This window comes from Bidens hawaiensis, unplaced genomic scaffold, assembly GCF_021521415.1.
Source record: "Bidens hawaiensis isolate Kalapana, Puna unplaced genomic scaffold, B.hawaiensis_p1.1 tig00010382_1, whole genome shotgun sequence".
Lineage (NCBI taxonomy): Eukaryota > Viridiplantae > Streptophyta > Magnoliopsida > Asterales > Asteraceae > Bidens > Bidens hawaiensis.
This window is the reverse complement of record NW_027491787.1, coordinates 412142-430716: the sequence shown is the minus strand read 5'-3', so window position 1 is coordinate 430716 and position 18575 is coordinate 412142. Positions and strand designations below refer to the sequence as shown.

At 34.6% G+C, this 18575-nt stretch overlaps 1 protein-coding gene across 1 annotated transcript; it reads left to right on the top strand.

Moving 5' to 3' along the window:
- Positions 1–3819: 3819 nt before the first annotated feature.
- Positions 3820–18150, top strand: LOC143534954 (protein MOR1-like). The gene is made up of 48 exons (XM_077029319.1): positions 3820–4005; positions 4105–4210; positions 5794–5917; positions 6508–6587; positions 6688–6865; positions 6942–7006; positions 7074–7156; positions 8067–8152; positions 8261–8374; positions 8480–8599; positions 8781–8883; positions 9001–9137; positions 9273–9338; positions 9431–9548; positions 9643–9680; positions 9805–9876; positions 9979–10074; positions 10138–10243; positions 10379–10579; positions 10734–10834; positions 10935–11228; positions 11304–11453; positions 11532–11607; positions 11714–11838; positions 11938–12048; positions 12150–12299; positions 12389–12463; positions 12542–12736; positions 12816–12917; positions 13004–13078; positions 13169–13366; positions 13465–13566; positions 13706–13888; positions 13966–14154; positions 14284–14363; positions 14468–14530; positions 14619–14742; positions 14831–14953; positions 15738–15815; positions 15905–16063; positions 16138–16296; positions 16396–16493; positions 16574–16730; positions 16861–16977; positions 17089–17184; positions 17252–17323; positions 17420–17699; positions 17793–18150. Exons 1-48 carry the CDS (start codon positions 3846–3848, stop codon positions 18056–18058), a joined length of 6051 nt encoding a protein of 2016 aa, XP_076885434.1. The 5' UTR covers positions 3820–3845; the 3' UTR covers positions 18059–18150.
- Positions 18151–18575: the final 425 nt, after the last annotated feature.

The following is an 18575-nucleotide window of genomic DNA, read 5'->3' as shown; positions in this document are numbered from 1 at the left end:
GTTAAATTAAAAGTATTAAAAGTTGCACTCTTCTTTGAAAGACACTATACTTGCAGCACAACAATGAGCCATTTAAGCCGCTTGATCAAACGAATGTGTTACATTAGGCTTATATGCACCGCGTCCTATATGTAAATAAATTTTGGACACTTGTGTATGTTGCAGATAGGATATAAGCTCGGGAATGCTAGATACGGACTTTAGCATCACTGTTTCGGTTTGTGCAGTTGGTTTTATTGAATGTAAGTGTCAATCCGCAATTCGGATGTGTGACAACAATGAACATCTTCCAGCAGGTGATTTATTATGCTTGTAATGACTAAATGTGAAAAGTGTTATCATGCTATTTAAGCTACTTTACAAATATTATAATACATCACTTATATTTTTTAAAACTTATGTTTATATAATTATTATCTGAGTAAAAAGCCCATTTTACCTTGTGAATATTTAAAAATGTTAAATTAAAAGTATTAAAAGTTGCACTCTTCTTTGAAAGCATTAAAAAACTTTATAAGTTTAAGTTAAAAGGTGTCTAAACAAAGACCAACCACCACTATTGGTATAGTTTAAAGCTCTTACTGAATCTTAATCACAAATAAATTGTATGTTACGTTTAAGAAAACATAATAAAAGTAAAGATATGTTTTATAGGAATTCATTTATGTATTGTAAGGGGTCTACTTAAATAATTGAAGTTTTTTAAGCAAGATTGTAAGCTTTATTTTTTTTTCTTTTCGCTTTTGTTGGTGTTCACTATTAACTTGACCGGTTTTGACAAAATTCTAGGTCGAACTCCTAAATGCTAAGTGTGTGCATGAGATGGTTTGGTTTGGTTTGGTTTTGGGCCTTAACCAAACCCAAAATGTTTTATCATTGAATTCTCTTATAATTTAGTTTTCGATTAATCGGGATTTTTTTTTGGTCTCGATTTGGTTTAGATTTGGGTCGGACAACCATATACTATTTAGGCTAAAATGTTTTAAATTGTTGGGCCAAAAATTGTTTTTCTAGAACCCTCAAAGTACTTGAAGATTTCATAAGTCTCTCTAAGAGTGTTTATCGAGCGAGCCGATTTAATGTTATGTTATCATCAGCTCAAACTAAGACTCGAAGAATATAGATCAAAGAAGCCAACACCAGCTCAATCTAAGGCTCGAAGAATACAGATAAAAATAATCATCTTTTAGTAATTGTGGAAGAAGTGCAAGTCTAAAACTAAAATCAAAGATAGTAGTCAAAGGATTAGATAATGTTTAGTTTTTACTATACGTGTGGTAATCTAAAATTTATTTATAGTTGACAAAGTTCATTTTTGGTTACTAATTCAAGTTGAAATTAGATTGTTTTTACTATATGTTTAATTTGTGCTTTATACACCACATTTTCCATCCCTATCTATAGTATATATAATACACCAAACAAAGGTAAATTAAGTCACTCATTTTCAAGTAATTTACAACACTTAAAGCATGAGTTACATGTGTTAGTAAGGGTAAACTTGTCTTTTAAACACAATCTATTCAACTTACAAGTTTGGCCCCTCATCTTTAACCATATTATGTTTTTAATTTAACTTGTAAACTAACTTCCCACCCATGATTTTTAAACGATTATAGCCTTTTCATACGTTAATATTTTTATAAACAAATTGCACCATAAAACGAGCATTTTATTCTCTTTAATTTGGATATGATATTGTTGTAATTTTTTTCATTTCAAATAAATTAATATGTTACGTAGGGGTGTTCAATGTCGGTTTTGATGGTTTTTAAGTTAAACTTGTGAGTCCTGCCGTTAATACTGATTTTTTGTCGTCCAAAACCAAACTCAACCATTGAAAGTTGAAACCGAATCATTACTAACGGCCTGGTTCCAGTTTGGTTTCACAGTTTAAACTTAAATAATAAATATAGTTTAAAATTATTAATAATTTAAATGTACCATCAATTTTAACTAAAAACCAACATAATATGATACTTGAGATGATCATAAATAAAAAATGATAATTTTAGCCACATAAATGGTAAATATTAATGGAAGATCTAGGACGTGAAATAATAACAACAAATATTACAAAAGGAATCATATTGCAATTAGGTTAATTTACAGTCTTTTCTGGTTTCATATGACCGGTTGCCGATATAAACCGCGAACCAACCGTTCACTACGTTTTGAAAATTTTGAAGCCGACCAACAAACCGAAAGTAAAAAAGAAAAAGAAAAAAGAAGTCAAACCAATGACCGATTTAAACGATTTCAAGGTTTTAACCGAACCATAAACACTTATATTTGTACGTGATTAGCAGGTTCAAACACCCGCTGCATCGCGCGGGTACCCATCTAGTTTTTATAAAACAACTCTTTACTTTCAAATATGGGCTTACTAATTCACATTTACAATTTAATATCAATATCGATTGAATTCGTATCAATTCACCGTCACGACAAACTTATTTTTTTAACATGTTAATTTGGTGTATTATGCCATTGACAATTTTTTTGTTTAGTTTCGGTGTTGTAATCTGATACTGACCGAATTTGCAATGCGCAGGCTTTGTCAATCGACTACACGTCATTTCAAATATGTTTTTTAATCATAAGCTATACGAGTGTCAACACTATTTAGTATTTAGTACACTTTATTTATTTATAAAACAGTTACACATTTACCCCTTATTTTAAATCAACTACATCCACAGCGTTAAATGACAATACCTTTTTCGCACATAATTATATTTTTTTAAAAAAATTATATGATAAAAATAAACATTTTATTCTCTTTAATTTGACTATGGTATTTCTATATATATTATCATTTTTTAAAAAACTTAAACTTGTTATGTGATTACAAGGACCGACAAACGGATTGGCTCGACTGGTTCGGGTCATGGGCCTAAAAGGGTTAACGTCGGAAATGGTAGACATAAAAAAGGTTAATTTGGTTCATGTCGGCCGGGACGGGTTCAGGTCGAAGGGGGTCAAGTCAAAACGAATTTCAGGTTAGAAAAGTGCTGGGTCAGAACGACTTACACGCGTACTGGCACGGTAACACCAGTTCTTGTTCGATGTCGTGTTTGCTTGTATACTTGTTTGAACACGTACCCGACCTACCCGTAGAGTACATATAAGGCATGCATTTTAGTACCCTAACCCGTACCCGATTTGTACTCGGTAATGTCCGATCTACCCGAAATTACTCGAAAAATAACATAAAAAAGCGCAACATCCTAATAAACCCAATCTATACCCGAAAAATACTCGGGAAAAAAGTTTGAAAGTTGTTTTTTTTCAATACTAGAAAATATGATATTCAAATAAAAACCCGAAAATAGGATTTTTTCCAATACCAGAAAATCGGGTATTCAAATACTCAGTTCTATATGCAATCCGAACCCGATGCATATGATATCGTTTACAGATACAATACCCGGTCATACACGAACCCGATACTATACCTGGAAACCGAGTATTTAAAAACCACAATTCGTACACCTCTATACTTCATCCGCTGCATCGCAAAAGCACCCAGTCAATAATAATAATAATAATAATAATACGCAACATTTTTATGTTGGGATTTCCAAATCTAGACACACCCCTGGCCGGCACACACACACACACACTTGTTCCGTGACCACCGTCACACCTTCATTTCATTTCTTCATTTCTCAAAACTCAAATATTTTCCCCCAATTCTCCCTCTCTCTCATCTCTCTCATCATTTCAAATTACAAATTAGGTTAAAAACCTAAACCTAACTAACCAATTCAATTCAATTCACACTACTACTTCTTCCATACTTCAATTCATTCATTTCATAATAACCTGTAACAATAATAACAATGTCCGAAGAGGAGAAGTTATTAAAGGACGCGAAGAAGTTACCGTGGGAGGATCGATTATTACACAAGAACTGGAAGGTTCGTAACGACGCTAACATTGATCTCGCTGCCTTATGCGACTCCATTACCGATCCTAAGGATCCTCGCGTCCGTGAATTAGGTACGTACGTACTCCTAGGGTTTCGTTTCGTTTTATATGTATGCTTGTTGTGGTAGATCTTATGGTTTAGCATCTATCTGTGTAATGTGTGATTGCTAGGGCATTTTTTTAAGAAGACGGTAGCGGATTCGAATGCTCCGGTACAGGATAAGGCGCTTGATGCGTTGATTGCTTACTTGAAGGCTGCAGATGCTGATGCTGGAAGGTTTGTTTTACTTAATTGTTTAATTGTTGTGTAATTGTGCTATTACACTTAAGGTTTTGTGATGTTATGTGACACTATTGATGTATTCGATGCGTTGCTGATGTCGGAAGGTTTATTTCACTCAGTTGCTTAATTGTTGTGTTTTGGTTGTGTAATTAGACCTAGGGTTTTGATATGGTTATGTGGAAGTTATGTGACTGAGCGATAATAGTGATATGATGTTTAGTTTATATATAAGATCTCTAAATGTTTTGTAATTACATTATTAGGTTTGGAATGAATTGTATTATTAGGTTTATATTTAAGGCGTTGATAGCTTACTTGAAAGCCGCAGATGCTGGAAGGTTTGTTTCAGTTTGTTGTGTTTTGCTTGTGTAATTGTGTTGTTATGCCTAGGGTTTTGATATGGTTGTGTGGAAGTTATGTGACTGAGTGATAATAGTGATATGATGTTTAGTTTATATTTAAGATCTCTAAATGTTTTGTAATTACATAATTAGGTTTGGAATGAATTGTATTATTAGGTTTATATTTAAGGCGTTTAATGCGTTGATAGCTTACTTGAAAGCCGCAGATGCTGATGCTGGAAAGTTTGTTGTGTTTTGGTTGTGTAATTGTGTTATTACTACACCTAGGGTTTTGTGATGTTATGTGACTATGCGACACTATTGATGTATTGTTGATCGCTTACTTGAAAGCCGCAGATGCTGGAGCTGGAAGGTTAATTCTTTGTTGTGTTATTAGAAGTTTAGAACTAGGTTTTGATATGGTTGTGAGGAAGTTATGTGACTGAGTGACAATATTGATATGATATGGTTTATATTTAGGATTTCTAAATGTTCTATAAATACATTATTAGATTTGGAATTAATTTAGTTATTAGGTTTATATTTAAGGTGCTTGACGTGTTAATTGCTTACTTGAAACTCGTGGATGTTGATGTTGGAAGGTTTGTTGTGTAATTGTGTTAGTACACTTAAGGTTTTGTGATGTTATGTGACACTATTGATGTATTCGATGCGTTGATTGCTTACTTGAAAGCCGCAGATGCTGGTGCTGGAAGTTTATTTTACTCAGTTGCTTAATTGTTGTGTTTTGGTTGTGTAATTGTGTGTCATCACACCTAGGGTTTTATGACTAAGTGACATTATTGATATGATGTGGTTTATATTTAAGATGTAAATGTTAATTGAAATTACAATGTTAGGTTTGGAATTAATGTGATTGTGGGAAGTAGTTTTGAAGATGTTATTTATGTGACTGTGTGACAACATTGATATTTTGTTGTCTATACTTAAGATTTAAAATTCAGTTGCGATTATTTATGACTGTGAAAGTCATTAGTGATTGAAGATGTTATTATGTAATTGGTTGAAAGCCGCAGATGCTGATGTTTGAAGGTTAATTTTACTTTGTTGTATAATTGTGTCATTAGAGCTAGGGTTCTGTGACTGTGTGACAACATTGATGTTATGTGGTTTATTCTTAAGATCTAAATGTTAATTGGAATTGCATTATTAGGTTTGGAATTAATGTGATTGCGGAAAGTATTGAGTTTCGAAGATCTTATTTGATTGGTGTAGGTTTGCGAAGGAAGTTTGTGATGCAGTTGTGGCTAAATGTCTTACGGGGCGGCCGAAGACGGTGGAGAAGGCGCAGATTGTGTTTATGCTTTGGGTGGAGTTGGAAGCTGTGGATGTATTTCTGGTATGTTTTGTGTTGGGGTATTGTATTTGCATTATTTGGATTTGAATTTTGAAGTCTAGTTTATTAGGATGTGGCTTGTTGCATGTGATACGGTCCCCTTCATTAGTCTGGCTGATATGAGTTTGTTTTCTTGCACTTAATCTCAACCGTCTTATTTTGTTTTTTGATTCATTGTGATTGTTGCTAACAATGCATTAACTAATCACTGTTTTAAAATCTTCGAAGTGTGTGTTATTTTCTTTTGAAATTACCTGATTGCTAAATGAAACTAGAGTTTGTCATTTTCTTATACTTAGTGAGGGTGTTATCTTGAGTATTATTATCCACAATACTAGCATCTTAAAGGTCTCATGATGTTAGATTTGTTATTTATGTATCGTCATTTTTTTATATATGTGTACTTTTGAGGGATTTCTATCAACATTATATGCATTGCATGGTAGGGGTGCTTATCTTGCTGTTATTTAGTATATTCAAATGATTTAACTCTATTCACAATGTGCATAACTTTCTAGTGTTATTTTTTTTATTTGACAGTCATGATTGTTTTCTGAATGATATTGGTGCTTTAATGAAATTTTTGTTGATAGGATTCTATGGAAAAAGCAATAAAAAACAAAGTCGCAAAAGCTGTTGTTCCGGCCATAGATGTCATGTTTCAAGCCTTAAGGTTTGCGATTCATATTTGTTGGTTTCATTTTTAGAAGGTTTTTATGTTATTTTATTCATTTGCTATTTATAACATTGAAATCTTTTCTGCTAATAACCAGTGAATTTGGTTCGAAAGTTGTGCCACCAAAGAGAATATTAAAGATGCTTCCAGAACTTTTTGATCATCAAGATCAGAATGTTCGTGCTTCATCTAAAGGGCTAACTCTAGAGCTTTGTCGTTGGATTGGTAGAGACCCTGTTAAGTCCATACTCTTTGAGAAAATGAGAGATACGATGGTATGGTGATTATTTTTTATTGCTTCCACTTCGGGTTTATGTCTCTTCTTGACTTTTCTTTATTTTATTGTTGAAGAAAAAAGAACTGGAGGCTGAGCTTGTCAATGTCACAGGAGCTGCTAAGCCTACTCGCAAAATAAGGTTTGTTATATATAATTTTTGTAGTAATATAGATAATAGTTACAGATATATTTTCCAACTTTTGTAGATCTGAGCAAGACAAGGAACCAGAACAGGAAGTTGCGGCTGAGGCTTCAGGCTCTGGTCCTGCTGAAGAATCTGCCGCTGAGGGTATGCCATTATCTTGAATGAGTTGCTATATATCTCTAATAATATTTGTTAATCTTTTAAGTATACTATATGTTATTCTTACTTCTATATTGGATGTGATGGTGTTGGCTAGTCATCCTTGAACCGGTTAAAATATTTGTGGATGGATTAGAAATATGCTCATGCAATGTATAATATTAATGCATGCTACTTAGTATAATACTCCATCTCATATATCTTGAGTTTTGGCAATATGTAGGGATTTCTTCTTCATGCTTTAACAACTTATCTTTTTGTTGATAAACGGGTTAATTCATCTCATTATATAGTATTCATGAAGATGATTTATGGACATGCAATAATGGTCAATGGATGGATTTTTAAAAGCATACTTATATGTTTTAAGTTGTGTAAAACACACTGTATAATTTTAAGCTGTGGGCTGTGCATGCATGAGATGGGTTTTCAAAAGCAATGTAAGGAACAATTAGGTTGGCTTATAGCATATCTGTATATGGTTAAAAGGGATTTGGTGACCAAACCACCATTACATGAATCTTGAAGTTGGCTTATAGTATATCTGTGTATGACTTATTCATGAAGATGATTTATGGACATGCAATAATGGTCAATGGATGGATTTTTAAAAGCATACTTATATGTTTTAAGTTGTGTAAAACACACTGTATAATTTTAAGCTGTGGGCGTGCATGCATGAGATGGGTTTTCAAAAACCATTACATGAATCTTGAAGTTGGCTTATAGTATATCTGTGTATGACTTATTTTGTAGTTGGACATTTTGTTGAAAACACATATGCTGTAGGCTGTTTATATTGATGGATGAAGTATTAGTAGATGTGTGACATGTCTGTTTGATTTTTAATTATTTTTTATTCTTGTATTTTTATACTGACGAATTTGTATGCCAGTTCCTCAAGAAATAGATGAATATGAGCTCGTTGACCCCGTTGATATCTTAACACCTTTAGAGAAGTCAGGGTTTTGGAATGGAGTGGTGAGTTTTTTTTTATGTTTGTTTTCTGAAGATCAGCAACATTGCTTTAATATCTGCTATTTTTTGTATTTACATAGATACCCTATTTTTGGTGTTTTCTCTTTACAGAAAGCCACTAAATGGTCTGAGAGGAAAGACGCTGTTGCAGAATTGACTAAGCTTGCATCAACAAAGAGGATTGCTCCTGGAGACTTTTCAGAAATTTGTCGTACGCTTAAGAAGGTATTTAGAAATTTGTGTCCAAATCCACCAAAATTTTAAATTTTTATTTTCATTATCAGAAGTGAGTATTTAAAATCTGCTTTGTGCGATTACTCCTCTTCGCAGCTTATTACAGATGTAAATATTGCTGTTGCTGTAGAAGCAGTCCAAGCTATAGGCAATCTTGCATCAGGATTACGAACTAACTTTTCTGCGAGTTCACGTTTTATGCTGCCTACTTTACTTGTAAGTGTACATTTTGTCATGTTTTTAGGTCTTTAAAGGTACTAGACTACTAGTTGTGGCAGATAACATCTACTTACATCAATGTCTCATTATATATTGCTTGCCGATTCTTTTTTTCATTATGTAGTTGTTTCAAATCATTCACATTGGTGGCCAATTTACACAAAGTATTGTTTTTTAGGAAAAATTGAAAGAGAAAAAGCCTACGATGACGGAAGCACTGACTAATACTCTCCAAGCAATTCACAAGGCTGGATGTGTGACTCTTGCTGATATTGTTGAAGGTGGGCTTTATATTTTTTTGTATTTAAAGGGTATTTTGCTGAAGTGTTCTTTTATCAATGATTTGTTGATAGTGTTCTATCACTGTCCTAATATCTAGCTTAATTGTTTTATTTCAGAGGTTAAAGCAGCTGTAAAAAATAAAGTTCCACTTGTACGTTCACTTACGTTAAATTGGATAACATATTGCATTGAAACGAGCAACAAGGCAGCCATTTCTAAAGTGCACAAGGATTATGTCCCCATTTGCATGGAGGTTAGTGAATTTGTTGCTGTTATAATATATATCATTGGACGATTGCTTTTCTTTAATTTTTAAAAACAGTTTGGTTAACTTCCCTGAGGTATAGATTATTTTAACAGTTTATTACATCTTGTTTGGTTATTGTAGTGTCTCAATGACGGAACACCAGATGTCCGGGATGCTGCATTTTCAGTTTTGGCAGCAATAGCGAAGGTATACCATCTTATTATATTTTTGCTGCAGGACTATTTTATTTTTATTTAATTTTTTGCTGCTATTAACCAGTTTTTTTTCTCTCTTTTTAGTTGGTTGGCATGAGGCCTCTGGAGAAGTCATTGGAGAAACTTGATGACGTCAGACGAAAGAAGTTGTCAGAAATGATTGGTGTTTCTGGAGGTGGTGCTCAAACCGTTGCAGGCTCAGGTTTGAAAATGCTTTTTTACTTATTCTTATTTAAGCTAGTCACTCATCTACTTGTGAGGGTTGGTTATTATTATTATTTTTTTTCATTCCACAGCTGTCCCATCATCTGGTGGAACTGGATCATCTGTGGAGGTGTGTTTCTTTTATCGTTTTTCAACTAGTGTGTTAATACTATTTAGTTTCATTTTTAAAGTAGCATGTTTATGAAATTAATATTATAATGCTTAAGATAACATTTCATGGCATAATTTTGCAGGCTTCCGATGGAGGTTTTGCTAGAAGGTCAGCAGCAAGCATGCTTAGCGGGAAAAAACCTATTGCAGCTGCTGTGAGTTTCTTTCTTAGTATTTTGTCATATTTTTATGTTTAATCTTTGAAATATTATTTATCCTCTTGATATTGATATTGCTTATCATTTTCAATACTTAAGCCTGCTGCTAAGAAGACTGGTCCTACAAAGACAGCTGCTGCCAAGAAAGCAGATGGACCAAGTCAAACCAAAAAAGTTGATGTTGAAGATGTTGAGGTGAGTTACTTGACGTGTGTATACATTTTTTAATCAAGTATCATATCTTGTTTGTTCTTGCAGCCGGCTGAAATGGGCCTTGAAGAGATAGAAAGTAGAATAGGGTCTCTTATTCAAGAAGATACTATTCCTCAGTTGAAAAGTGCTGCATGGAAAGAACGACTTGAAGGTAGAGGATATATTTTTTGCTTTTAAGTTACTAGTGATAAAGAGTGATAAAGATGATCTAACGATCTTTTTTGTTCATATTTACTATGTGTGACATTGACTGTTATGGTTTTCACAATTGTGTTCTTTCCTGCAGCAATTACCTCATTCAAAGCACAAGTTGAAGCACTCCAAGAACTTGATAAGTCGGTTGAGATTTTAATCCGTCTGCTATGTGCGGTTCCTGGTTGGACTGAGAAAAATGTGCAGGTCCAGCAACAGGTTATTGAAGTAGTCAACCATATAGCTTATACTGCATCAAAATTTCCAAAAAAATGTGTTGTACTTTGCATAGGAGGTAAAAAAGCTTACAGATTGTGATTATTAATTATTAGTAATAGTATAGTTATACTATAAACTTGTCATTTGCATTAAACAGGTTTGCTATCTTGTCTTTCAAACTTTATTTTGCATCCTGATGTTTGATGTTTGTATTTTTTGCATGCTGACAGGCATATGTGAAAGGGTTGCTGATATTAAGACCCGTGCTCAAGCTATGAAATGTTTAACCACTTTCTCTGAAGCAGTGGGCCCAGGTTTCGTTTTTGAAAGAGTGAGTGTAGTCAATTGTCTTAATTAGTGTTCTTTGCGTTCAATATTCTTGTAGTTTTATACTGAAGTTGTATGCCGTATTCTTTTACTCAAATTTGTAGATGTTCAAGATCATGAAAGAGCACAAAAATCCTAAAGTTCTTAGTGAAGGCCTGTTATGGATGCATTCTGCAGTTGAAGATTTTGGTGTTGCACATCTGAAATTGAAGGATGTAATTGATTTCTGCAAGGATACCGGTTTACAATCAAGTGCTGCTGCTACTAGAAACGCTACCATTAAACTTATTGGTGCTTTACACAAGTATGTGGGCCCTGATATCAAAGGGTTCCTTTCTGATGTCAAGCCTGCTCTTCTTAGTGCGGTTGAAGCAGAGTGTGAAAAAAATCCTTTTGAGGTATGGTGCAGTTCTAGATGTTTTAGTTTTTTATTTTTTGCATTTTGGGCATTACTTAAGTTTTTTCTCTTGCAGGGTGCAGCTGCTGCACCAAAAAAGACTGTTAAAGCAGCAGATGCAGCAGCTTCTGCGTCTGGTGGTGGTTTGGATAGCTTGCCACGTGAGGATATTAGTGGAAAGATAACACCAGCCCTTCTCAAAGGATTAGAAAGTTCTGATTGGAAGGTGATGCTTCTTTAATTACTATTTATTGAATATTAAAACATGGAAGATCATTTTGACAATGTTTATGGTTTTGTTCAGATGCGTTTGGAATCTATTGAAGCTGTAAATAAAATTGTGGAAGAAGCAAACAAGCGTATTCAGCCTACTGGAACTGGTAATATATATGTTTCTTGAGCTCATTTGTTTGAAGTATTTATGTGCATTAAATGGTCTTTTTAGAAAAAAGTATTGTTTTTACACATTTTTTGGTTATCTTTTAGTGGAATTGTTTGGGGCTCTTAGAGCTCGGTTATACGACAGCAACAAAAACTTAATCATGGCTACTCTGACTTCTATAAGTGGTCTTGCGTCTGCTATGGGACCTGCAATAGAGAAGGCCAGCAAGGTTAAGAGATACACTTATCTCCATCTATTTATAAAAAAAATGGTCTTCATAAACCAATGGATTCTAACATTTATACATATGTTTTGACTTTTCTTGCAGGGAATTCTGTCAGATGTTGTCAAATGTCTTGGTGACAATAAAAAGCACATGAGAGAGTGTACATTGACAACTTTAGATTCGTGGGTTGCGGTTACTCATCTCGACAAGATGGTCTGTGTCTTAAATGTTATATTTTATTATTTAATAAAAAACACAAATTTGTAATTACAGCTGTATTAATATTTAATAGTCATGTGCAATCTAATTTGTAGATACCATATATTACTACTTCTTTAGCTGATGCTAAACTTGGCGCGGAAGGACGTAAGGATCTTTTTGATTGGTTGTCCAAGCAACTTACAGGATTAGCAGAATTCCCCGATGCAATTCAGTTACTGAGACCAGTTGCTGTTGCTATGACGGTATTTAATATTTAAATTTACTACATTTGTTGTTTCATCTGTTAACGTACAATTTTCAGTCAGCAGACTAAGTGATATTTGTTTATCAGGATAAATCCGCCGATGTACGTAAAGCAGCAGAAGTGTGCTTTGGAGATATTGTTCGAGTTTGTGGACCAGAAATGGTTAGTAAAACTGCTTACTTCTAATCTTTTACTGTTTTACATATATTTTTTTTGAACCAATGTTTTCTTTCACTGTAGGTTATGAAGAATGTAAGAGATATTCAAGGTCCTGCACTTGCAATTGTTCTTGAACGATTGAAGTCACATGGTGCATTTCCAGAAGTACACGACAGCACAAGAACAGCTCCAACTGGACATACAACAAAAGCAGGCTCAAAGATTGGAAAGTCAAATGGTCATGCCACAAGGCAGGGAGGCAGATCTGTATCTTCGGTATGTTATATCTTGTTTATATTGATCTATGGAATATTATTTGCAATTTTGCGTTATCGTCTCAATTTATGTGTTCTAGAGAGCGGTTTCAGCGAAGGGCTCAAAACCAGAGCCTCTGATGTCTGTTCAAGATATTAACATCCAGTCACAAGCTTTAATAAATGTTAAGGACTCTAACAAGGTATCCTTCTATGTTGCAGTTGCATATAATTTAATGTATATATCACAAAATGTATCTAAGCGCATTGTGTTCTTATCTGCTTGCAGGATGAAAGAGAGAGAATTGTGGTTCGTAGGTTTAAATTTGAAGAGCTTCGTTTGGAGCAGATTCAGGATCTAGAGGTTGTTATTTTTTATTATTAAAATGAATGGCATTATGTTGTGGTTAATGGTTATCTAGATATTGAAGTTAACAATCGTTTCTTGAAACAGAATGATTTGATGAAGTACTTCAGGGAGGATTTGCACAGGCGACTTTTAAGCACAGATTTCAAAAAACAAGTTGATGGCATTGAGATGCTTCAGCGGGCACTTCCAACGATTGCTAAAGATTTAATTGAAGTTATTGATATACTGTTAAAGTGGTTTGTTTTGCGATTCTGTGAATCTAACACATCTTGCTTACTAAAGGTTAAATTTTTAGTATTATCTTGTTCTGTCAAATACACTATCGTTTATGTTTGACATGTTATGCTTAAAACATATTTTAATTTTATATATCATTATAGGTGTTGGAATTCCTCCCAGATTTCTTTGACACATTAAGAAATGAGAACTACACTTTGAATGAATCTGAAGCTTCCATCTTTTTCCCTTGCTTGGTGGAGAAGGTTTACTCAGCCCTAGACTTCATAGAAACTATTTTCTTGTAGAATATATTTTAATAAAATCATGTCATCTGAAGTATTTACAAGTTTTACATGAGAGAGTTTAAAAGCTTACTTACTATTAACTTCTTTGTGTGTGCAGACTGGTCACAACATTGAGAAACTAAGAGAAAAGATTCGGGAACTAATGAAGCAGCTCATACATAGCTATTCTGCTGCAAAAACTTTCCCTTACATTTTGGAAGGTCTACGTTCTAGAAATAATAAGACAAGAATTGAGTGTGCTGATCTTGTTGGATATCTGCTGGACAATAATAGCTCCGAGGTACATCTTTGCATTTTTTACATTTTAATGGTTGAACTCATCAATGAAGGTTGCTCACTTCTTCTCTATCTTTGCAGATAAGCGGACAGCTAAAATCTTTGCAAATTGTGGCAAGTTTAACCGCTGAACGAGATGGTGAACTTAGAAAAGCTGCTTTAAATTGTCTAGCCACTGGTTATAAGATATACGGTGATGATATCTGGAGATATGTTGGGAAGCTCACCGAAGCACAAAGAAGCATGCTAGATGATAGATTTAAATGGAAGGTATAATATTTTCCTTCCTGTTTTCTACTACCATTATTATTATTATTGTTATTATTATTATAATTGGCATCATTATTGCATTTTATTATATTATTATAACCTTATTTTGCTTTTTCTATGTTTGACTAGGCCCGAGAAATGGAAAAAAGAAAGGAGGGGAAGCCGGGTGAAGCAAGGGCTGCTTTAAGGCGTTCTGTAAGGGACAACGGGTAAACATCAGCATATCCCTATCGTTTCATCTTACTATTCTATCATGGTTATCTTGGAATTTATGGTTTTGAGTATCATAATTTTTTGTGTTGTTTCTGTACAGTTCTGATCATGCTGAACAAAGTGGTGAAGTATCACGATCCATATCTGGACCCGCTTATGCCAGGTAGTCACATTTTTCAGTTTTCTTCTCTTTTAACTTGTTTTGTTATATCATTCCTGACTAACGAGGACTGCTTATATTGTGGTTTTAGGGATATTTATACTCCAGAACCTCAAATGGAAAGGCATTCAATGGCACGACCATCTGGTGCTGTAATTGGCCCTACAGACTGGAACGAGGCTCTAGATATCATTACATATGGCTCTCCTGAGCAGGTTTGAATTACTTTTTTCTTCAACTAAATTCTTTCTATTCAAATATCCAGTTAAGTTTTTACTGAATGCATAAACTGTTAATATGCAGTCTGTTGAAGGTATGAAAGTTGTGTGCCATGAACTGGCAGCTGCAACCAATGACCCTGAAGGCAGTTTGATGGATGATTTAATCAAAGATGCTGACAGGCTTGTTTTGTGTTTAGCTGCTAAGGTACTTGTTTATTTGTTGCTCTTTTTGGATTAAATATTATTTTCTTTTACCATATTTTCCATTACATAGGGATGAGCGTGGGACAGTACCTGTATCCGTACCCGTACTTGTACCCGTTTGTACTCGTACTAAAAATTAATAAAAACACGTACCAATATTCGTACCAAATTTTTTGGTATGGTACGAGTACGGGTACGGGTATTGGTACAGGTATTTTGGTACAATACCCGTTTTTGTACCTCTTTGCTTTTTTATTTTCAAATTTTCGACAATCTTGAAACCGGTACCGGTACAAGTAACAAACAACGTGAATTAGTCAGGGTATTGGTACTTGCACAAGCACGTGACGGGTATCAAATTAGTACAGGTACCAAATTGGCCATCGATTTAATGATAAGATAGTATTTAAGAACCCTAACTCGGTCGCCGATTTTAAGTGATTTGTTTGTTGGTTCGTGTCTTGGATGTTATATTATTTAATTTTGAAGAAACGTTTGGTACTTGTTCAATAATAACATGGTTGGAGAATTTATTTTATACATTAAATATGAAGAATCTCAATTAAAACTTTATATAATCCAAACAGGTACAAAATACCAAATGTACCCGTGCCTGTACCCGATTGTACCCGTACCAAAGTTCAACAAAAATGAGTACCAATACCCGTACCGAATAGGCTAAATCGGTACGGGTACGTGTACGAGTACGGTATGAGTACAAGTACGGATATTTGGGACAAAATGCTCATCTCTACCATTACATGTGGATTTTTTTTATTTACCAGGTTGCAAAGACTTTCGACTTTAGCTTGATGGGCGCATCTTCAAGGTCTTGTAAATATGTTCTCAACACACTCATGCAGGTAACGTGTCATTTGCTGTTTCTTAATATTACATTCTAACAGTTCAGTAGACGGTATCTTATGTTGCAAGTTTATTTCTTTGTTTGCAGACGTTTCAAAATAAAAGGCTTGCTCATGCTGTCAACCAGAGAACACTTGACAGTTTGATTACAGAGCTTTTACTTTGGCTTTTAGATGAAAGGGTTCCAAGGATGGATGACGGCAGTCAGCTTTTGAAAGCATTAAATGTTTTAATGCTTAAGATATTGGTAAACCTTTGCCTTTTGCCTAATATTTTTGTGTGTTCATATATTGTGTTGACTTGTTTGGTATCTAATTTCAGGATAATGCTGAGCGTACATCATCATTTGTGGTACTGATCAGTCTTTTAAAGCCACTGGACCCTTCTAGATGGCCATATCCACCATCAAATGAGTCATTTGCTACAAGAAATATGAAGTTTTCAGACTTGGTTGTCAAATGCTTGATCAAACTTACAAAGGTCACTTTTTTGATATATTAATAATTAACTTCCACACAGTGGCTCAATAGCCCTATAGCTCCTTTACAATCAAGATTGACGTCTTCTTGTTTGGTGCAGGTTCTTCAAACTACAATATCTGAGGTTGACCTTGACCGAATTCTTCAAAGCATTCATATTTATTTGCAAGAACTTGGGATGGAAGAGATCAGGAGGAGGTTTGCTATGATAAATTTTTTTGTTTTTTTTATTAGAGTTCTTATCTGTAATATGGCTGATAATTTACCTATATTTATAGAGCTGGAGCAGATGACAAGCCTTTGCGCATGGTGAAAACAGTTCTGCATGAGCTTGTAAAGCTTCGTGGAACGGCAATTAAAGGCCATCTTTCTATGGTTCCAATAGACATGGAACCCCAACCAATAATACTTGCCTACATCGATCTTAATCTTCAGGTATTTAATATTTTGTTTGGTATATACATATATATATATATAACTTGATAACGAGTCAAATCAAGACTGCAAAGAATATTCCAACATCTTAAATGCTTTTATTGACTTTTTTTTTTGGAAAATGGTTTAGACTTTGGCTGCTGCAAGAATGTTGACACCAACCGGGCCTGTTGGCCAAACACATTGGGGTGACTCTATGGCCAATAATCCGATGCCCGCTACACATTCTGCAGATGCTCAACTTAAGGTGAGTTTCTTTTTAATCATATTTGACACTCTTTTTTCTTTTAAAAGTTGCTAGTTTGTAAGTTAATTGTTTCTTTCTTGCTTATAAAAATCTTCGGCGTTGTGTTTACAGCAAGAACTGGCTGCAATATTTAAGAAAATTGGGGACAAACAGACATGTAGTATTGGTTTATATGAACTATACCGAATAACTCAGCTGTACCCAAAGGTACAATAATATTCTCATTTATGCACATGTTAGTTTTCGAAGTGCACATGCTAATAATAATTTTCAGGTTGACATATTTTCGCAACTTCAAAACGCAAGTGAAGCTTTCAGAACATACATTAGAGATGGTTTAGCCCAGGTCTCACTAACTGGTTTTCGAATAAATTCGTTTAATATAACTTTTTTTATATATTTCTCTAACTTAAGTTTTTTTTATACCTTTTTGTAATATCAGATGGAGAAAAATGCTGCAGCTGGAAAAACTCCATCCAGTGTGCCTATGCCAACGCCTCCACCGTCTGCTATGAACCTTCCATCTCCGAAATTTGCGCCTCTTTCACCTGTACATACCAATTCTTTTAATGATGGAAAATCTGTTAATACTAAAGCCGAGCCCACAAATTTCAGTTTACCACCAGCATATGCTGATGATATGTCATCATCGGCTAATGTTATGGCCTCAAGAGGTGGTCCAGTCCCTGGTCAACCAGACGATGAAAGATTCCCGTCTGGAGGTTTGTCTTTACCACATTTGTTGTGACCTCGTTAAAATATTTGTTTTATTTTTATATTTGTTTATTTATTATATGAATTTTACTGATTTGCAGTTAGCAGCGGGACTCTAGATGCGATAAGAGAAAGGATGAAGAGCATTCAGTTAGCTTCTGCTGGGAACCCTGAACCCGTGAACCGACCCATGATGCCCATGAATGCCGGTCACGAAGACCATGAGTCCGGTCCACCGACAGATGAGGTTAGTGTGGTGAACCCGAACCCTGTTCATAGTGGTGTTCTTCCAATGGATGAGAAGGCGTTGTCCGGGCTTCAAGCACGAATGGAGAGGTTGAAAAGCGGATCAATGGACTCTCTTTAAATTGAAGTTACATAAATAACCTTTAGGGTCTCGGCAAGAGTTTTGGGCCAAGAGGATATAGCAGAATCGCATTCTTGTCACGCTCGGGTTATTATAGAAAAGAGGCGAAAGTAGGTGGTTGGGTGGGTACTTAATTTTTGATTTGGAGGTGTGTATATTTAATGCTGGAAAAGCATATACTTTGTGTGCTCATATGCTTTGTACCGTAGTGTATTTTACTGTGAGACGCGTCGTCGTCGCCTTTGCGATCGATCACTTTAGGTTTTTAAAACTTTTTACGTTATATTTCATTTTTTAATCTTGTGTGATGAAATTTGGTGAGTGATAGTTTATCATTCTTCGAAACAATTTATTGTTTTGGTACTTGTTTATTTTTAAATGCCAAAGCTAAAATCAAGAATACAAACTACGGAAGTAATTTGTATATGTACAATAAAACGAGTTATAAGATTTGAATTGGTTGCGTTGCGGTAATGTAGCGCGCCGACATGCAGAGTCGAATGTAGCAAGTAAAGAT